This window comes from Nansenia antarctica (assembly GCF_963989245.1).
Source record: "Nansenia antarctica genome assembly, chromosome: 10".
Classification (NCBI taxonomy): domain Eukaryota; kingdom Metazoa; phylum Chordata; class Actinopteri; order Argentiniformes; family Microstomatidae; genus Nansenia; species Nansenia antarctica.
In genome coordinates, this window is record NC_137680.1 from 16,591,889 (window position 1) to 16,598,874 (window position 6,986).

At 46.6% G+C, this 6,986-nt stretch overlaps 1 protein-coding gene across 1 annotated transcript in view; it reads right to left on the reverse strand.

Moving 5' to 3' along the window:
- The window catches only part of tgfbr2b (transforming growth factor beta receptor 2b), a 20,739-nt gene extending 14,101 nt beyond the window's left edge, over positions 1-6,638 (reverse strand). The window contains exons 1-3 of the mRNA XM_080540731.1: positions 6,453-6,638; positions 1,585-1,735; positions 1,264-1,454 (exon numbers count right to left, since the gene is read on the reverse strand). Of these exons, the coding sequence (XP_080396857.1) occupies positions 1,264-1,454; positions 1,585-1,735; positions 6,453-6,537 (427 nt within the window). The 5' untranslated portion in view covers positions 6,538-6,638. The remainder of the gene's footprint in view (positions 1-1,263; positions 1,455-1,584; positions 1,736-6,452) is intronic.
- Between the last annotated feature and the right edge of the window lie 348 nt (positions 6,639-6,986).

Here is a 6,986-nt window from a genome sequence, read left to right on the forward strand (position 1 = left end):
GAGGCTGGTGTAGGTAGAAATCTGAGGAGGGGCTCCTTGTAACGATATGATGATACGGAATGAGGAATAGTAGGAAACACACGTGTTTGATTCCATTCCCTATTCCATTCCATGGATTACAATGAGCCCTGTCTTTAGACTACTGCCTCCACCAGCCTCCCACTCTGTGGTACCCTACAGTATACTAAGGTCAGGACCTCCCTGCTATAGTACCATAGTACAGTAGACTAAGGTCAGGACCTCCCCTGCTATAGTACCATAGTACAGTACACTAAGGTCCAGGACAGTACCTCTTCCAATGGTGGTGCCTTTAACACTAGAACAGCCGTGCCTATTATCAAATGACCATAGTCTTTTGAATTGGAAGCTGCTAGTTACAGACAAAGACCACTAGTTGGCACGTCTTGTAAATTAGCCTGCCTCTCTCCTACACACAAAAGAAATGCAAAATAGCTTTATACAAGCTTATCCTGAAGTGATTTTGAAAATGTAAGGATACCGGGTGGTAGAACGCACATATCTAAGAAAAGTAATGAAAGGATGGTGCTCCTGAGAGTGCAAAGATATACAGTATATATATATTTTTTTTCACTCACAAATTACCCCACCCATGGCTGTTCTAGTGTTAATTATCTCACTGGAACATTGTGGGTACACCCATTTGCTCTTTTCACTGGTGAGATCAAAGTAAGTTACTTTACAAGTCTCAGCAGATACTGTAGCTAAATGTATACGATATGTACCATATTATACCAGAATCGTATATCTATGTATACTATACAGTGGCTACAGGTAGATCTATAAGCTGTGATTCTGTATACATTGTCCCATTGCTGTATGTAAAGAGCATCTGCATGGGGGTGTGTGTGTGTGACTGTATTAGGGATTCCCCCCACATCATAACTGATGCGAACGGCTTTTTCTTCTAGTTCCTGTTTACGACCTACATTTAGTCTGATAGGGCAGAAAACAAGTACGATGACCACAAACTAAAGACCACGTCCCCAATTCTCACACTTCCGTAGCGAAGTGAGCGAACACCGTTGCTTTCCGTTGCGTGGCTTCACTGGCTTATAGGACTTACACTCTCTGTGGTCGGAGAGATGTAGCATGGCAACACGAGTGGGTTGGTTCACTTTCAGCAAATGCAAACAGACAAATTTGTCGGACGATTGTTAATGATTAGATGCCTTTGGCAGAGAACGGTGAACTGAACGGATGGTTAAATAGAAGGACTGACTGAAATATGGTGATGCTACTCACTGGGGGAGAAGGCCAGGTTCTCATTACACTCCTCTTCAGAGCAGGAGCAGATGTGAACCGGTCCGTCCTCGGTCTTCTTCTCCTTCATGACACACGTAGAGCTGTTGTAGTCGTCCAGGAGAATGCCATACAGAGGCAGGGAGGGATTATGACAGACGGTCTCTACTGTGAAGAAAGTAGCATTCTTCCTCCTGGAGGGACACACACACAAATACAGTCAACACTTACTGTACTGTACACAAGTACATACACACATGTATGCACACGCACACACACACACACACACACACACACACACACACACGGTGGGAAGTGACCTACCAGATCCCGACACAGACCTCCTCCTCCTGCATGCATATGGAGGTGATGGAGCAGTTGGCGATGCAGGTTCCTGTGCCGTTGCAGGAGGACAGCTCCACATCACAGAACTTACACAGCTTCTTCAGGTTGCGGTAGGAGTGGAACATCCCATCTGCAGAAAACACACACAGACACACACACACAAAAAAAACTGGTCAAAAACCGTCCTTATCCACCCAAACGCACCCACTCGCTGGAAGACGGTTCACCCATCCGATCGCAAACCACATAACAGGAGGGTGTGTTGACAGTTTTAAAAAGGCACACTATGAATGACAACCGTGAAGATCAAAGGTGACTGTTTCCCTAGAGTCATCTTCATGCCTCATTCAGGTCGAGGCTATTTCAGAGCCAGCGAGGGGGCACACAGGGGTGTGAATTGCGTGCCTGCTGCGTAATCGCTTCAATCTGGTATGTCATTCCCCTAAGCCTCGGCTCTGAACGCCTCTGCTCCCTGACCTGTTCAGGCCTGCCCCCCCCACCCCTGACACAGATATGAATGTGCTGCCGTGGAAGAAGTATGAGAGAGTGAGCGAGTGACTGCACCACCAAGCCTTTCTCTGTGGTGAGGCCGAGGCGTAACAGCATCGCGAAAAAGCATCGCACATCACTCTCGAGACAGACAGAACAAGTCCGATAGACCTGTAGTATCGTCAGCGTATCCGGACCGATCTATTGGCAAGGGAGCGCAGGGAGGCGAAGTGAGATAGCTGTGAAGGGCTTAGATTAGACGGCAGTAGACCGAAGCCTGTCTAAAGGAGGGACTTTTTTTTTCTTCTTTCTTTTCTTTTTTTTTTTACTACGCATGAGTTCTCCTTTATGACTTCAGCCATGGTTTGTCTTTCATGACTTCAGCCAGGCCTCTGCACACTGTGTTATCTGATCACCGTCCCGTTTGCCCAGGTTATTCATTTCACAGGAAACAGACCTGATTCGTTTTCAAGCCGCATACTTCACAGTCTACACTCTCATTCAGGAGGTGCGTTACACCCACACAGAGGCTCACGACGAAACTACCGCGGAGTGAGCTAGTGAAAGGGTCGCTGAAAGAAGGGAAGGAATGAATGCAGAGGGGACTCGACAGTCTAGAAAGGTCGTGGTACAACAGCAGCAGCAGCAGCAGCAGCAGTGTTGTATGTAGGTTTGAGTGCGACTTCCTCAGACTTCCTCAGAAAGCCACAGCTATTGAGCTTGGAAAGGTAACATGGCACAGGTCGACATGTGGTATGTGGGTCGTTTCTACAGCTGCTAAAACACTTGTGCTTCTTATGTCTGCCTCTGTTTTCAGCCTTTCTACACACTTTCCACTATGGTGCACAGTCATATGTGTAGGAGCTGGTATATGAATATGAAAGAGGGGAATAGCCATCTGTGTGTGTGTGTGTGTGTGTGTGTGTGTGTGTGTGTGTGTGTGTGTGTGTGTGCACGTGCGCTGGCTTCTGAAAAAGCTTGGAAATGAAGGTGCCCCTGTGTAAACACCGTAATATGCTACTGTAATTACAGTATCAATATCCAAGTAATCAAGAGCACTGCATCACCTGCGAGAATGAATGCAGAATACTGGGCCTCATCCCAATCAGCTAGAATATCCATCCATATTTCCTCTCCAAACTGGCTCTTTCCCCTGTGCCCCCTTTTCTTTCAAACGATGGAGGAAGTGGCCTCAGTGGGGAAGGAAATACAATCAGGCAGGATGTGTGCCACCCCCCCCCCCACCTCCCCACACTGAGGATAAGGGCCCAGGACTGAGACCTAATCCTGGGGACTGGGGTGGCCGTTGGGGACGGCTGCCTCCGTAATGACTCCAGCAGGAGACAGGGGGAGGAGGTGTAAAAATTACACAGTGCCTGGCTGACTGCAATGTAAATGTGGACCATGATGGCGTACTGTATCTGAGCAGAGGTTGGTATTCCTGTTATCAACAACAGGAACCGATATCTTAAGCTTCACAGTTGGGCATGCCAGTCAGTCCGATGGGCAGCAGGAAAGAGGCGGTATGAGGAAACCGCTTCGCCGTAGCGAAGGAAATCAACAGAACGTGATGGATCCCCCTTACGTGGGTCCAAAAAAGTGGCACAACAATTATTATTTTTTCTGTGCCCTTCATTTGGACCAACTCAGCCCCAGCTAGCTTCACCACAGCACAGTGCAGCACCGCGCAGCACATCACAGCACAGCACATCACAGCACAGCACAGCGCAGCGCAGCACAGCACAGCACAGCACAGCACAGCACAGCACAGCACAGCACAGCACAGAACCCTACAGTGAGAGAGCCGAAGCAGGAACAGTCATATTCCTGCCACTTAAATGAGCAGTGACAACAGGCAAGTGGCCATTAGCAGGACATAACTGGCCCAGCAGGGGCCTCGCCGCTTTTCTCCCACTTCTGAAAGATATCCCCCCCCGCCCCCCTCTCCAGCTCCCCCTTAAACCCCTCCTCAGGCGTAGGGTTCAGTCAGGCGAGCCAAGAGGGGATGGCGTCGGCCACGAGGAGAAGGAGACTAATATGGGCAAATAAAACCCTGCTACTTGGAGGGTTCCGTGACCCCTCTTCTCATCCCTAAATAGCTGTTTGGGAGCTCTCTCTCTCTCTAACTCTCTCTCTCTCTCTCTCTCTCTTTCTAAATCTCTCTCTAACTCTCTCTCTCTCTAACTCTCTCTAACCCTCCACTGAGGCCCTGAGAGGTTAGTGTAAACAGGGACTCAGAGCTCGGAGCACACATTTCTCCTCCCTACCCTCACCCTGGCCTGGGCCTAGGGCCTCCAGCCTGACATTGAGGAGCCTCTTTAGAGACCTGCTCCTCCTGCTCTCATGATCTGCGGGACTGGACCTCAGGCCTCTCCCTGTGAGATTGTCTTACAGTCAGCTTGTCTGAGAAGACATAGGCGGTGTTATCATAGAAGCAAATCTGTCTGTGTTTTTAACAAATGTGACATTGGATAATGTAGTCCAGACTCAGGCTCAAGACTTGAGGTTTAGCATACAGTAGGCCTTATCAGTTGATAAAGTGTGTGTCCTCTGACTGAACTAGGGCCCATAAAAGTAAATCACACCAGTCTCAACTCATACACTACCATAACAGAAGGTACAATAAAACACCAGCTGAGAGTGTCTGTATCTTAACTATACAGGGAAGGGCACAATGTAACTGTAAAAAAACACAACAACAAACGTAACCAGGATCTCTGTAATAACAGGTCTTTAGTGCCCATAAATCTGTTTTACACTCAAAGTACCACATACAGTACACACTGTACACACTGGAGCATGTCCAGGACAGCAGTGGCCTCTTGTCCCAAACGAGTAAGGTCAGATCAAAGACAAGAACGTGGGAGTCTTTATCTTACTCCAACAGCAGAGGGGTTATCAACATCAATTCAATGAAAACAAAAGAGCAAGATTCAACAAAAAAGTGACTTCCTATGACAGAGGTATTCTAGAAGAGGAAGGCTTGGATTGTGTGAGTGTGTGTGTGTGCGTGTGTGCGTGTGTGTGTGTGCGTGTGTGTTTGTGTGAGTGTGCGTGTGTGTGTTGGACCACAGAGTTCATTGGTATGTGAGATTTCCAGGTTCAAAATAGGTCCGTCCGTGGGAGGAGGGAAGGAACAAACATCATGAGAGGAGGGGAAGGACAGGAAAGATTACAATGGGTACAGTTATACAGTAACAACACACTTTGTAGTTAGTTACACAGTAACTACAACATATCTAATACTCCGAGATGTGATGTCCTGGTCAACCATGTACAACAGAAAGGCACCGGTTCATGGACTACTACTGCGTTCATGTGATGATGAACTCGTTAGGTGGGTCATAGAAGAAGAATGCCTCTCAAGTGACAGACCAAAGGGCCATCTGGAGGAGGTTGCCATGGGAAAAATGCCCCATACCCTACACACACACATACATACATACACACACACACACACACACACACACACACACAAACACAAACACACACACACACAAACACAATGCTCTTTCTGGCATTCTATGGGACATTCTGAAAGTAATGCAGACCAGGTTAGCGCTCCAGCACCCACACACAGTTACACACTGTAGTTCATGTGTTTGTTTGCATGACTTGTGTAATCCTATGATTGTTTGAGGACGGTACAGTCACAGTCATGTGGATGCCAGATCTGTACTTAGCTTCCCAAATGAAAAACAAAAATCACCAAAGTATTTAACAGAGAGGAGGGGATGGGGGGGGGGGGGGAGACAAGTTTTGTTTAATTGGCTCTAAACACCCCTGATTACACAGACTGGGTGAACATCACTGAGTACACTACAGACCATGTTATGCGCAAATGTAAACAAACAAGCTGGGAGAATACTGGTTTGCAATGCCTTGCATTAATTTAACGAAACTTTACACACGAAATTAAATATTATTATTTTTTTCCTCTAGCATGGCACAATCATATGGAGTTAATCTTGAGCCAAATTAAATCAAAAGCAAATAAATATTTTGTGAGAGGATTTTTTTTCTCACAAAATATTTCTTTGCTTTTGATTTAATTTGGCTCAAGATTAACTCCATAGATTAACTCCATACAATCAAGAGAACAAGCAAATACAGTCATCAGAACTGCTCCGGTGCAGCTTTCCTGCGTATGTATGAGTCACCTGTTGCGCTCGTATGAATAAACACGCGTGAACTTCTTGAACCGTGGAAAAGGAATACCGCAAAAGGTCTGTACGGTTTCTATTACACAAACAACATTACATGACCGAGGAAATGGAATAAAAAGTTCATGTCAACGACTGCCATTCACGTCACTGCCAAACTGGTGAGAGAGGGTAGAGAGACGAGATGGAACTCACCAACTCCGCTCGGCTCCAGAACGGCTATGAACAGGATAGGCAGCAGTGTGCAACACAAAAGTAAAGAAAACCGATGTCGCTCCATGTTTGTAGCCTAGGTATCCTGTCCCAATATTTTTCATTCAATTAAGCAGGCGATTGTTTAAAAGTTGTGTAACGGAGAAAGTTGGAAGCAACAATCTCAGCGGGTTGAGGGAGGACCTCTCTTCACGCTTCCTCCAGCTCCGCTGAAGACTCAGTGCAGAAACATCTCCCTCTGAACGCACAGAGTTGAGTCACACTTCTCTGAGAGAGACAGGAAACCTTTAGAAAAGGAGGCAGGCCTTTTCTTGGCTTCAGCTCCCTCCCATAGCCTACATCAGGGATAGTTTCTCCACCCTGTAATTATACACATTTATACACCAAATGTATTTCCAAGTGAAATGTTTGTCAGACAGTACTAGGAGTTGACGTTTACATAAACAAATTCAAAGTAAGTCAACAACATCTCGTGAACTTAGAATGATAAGGTTCTATCTCCATTTTTGTCAAAAT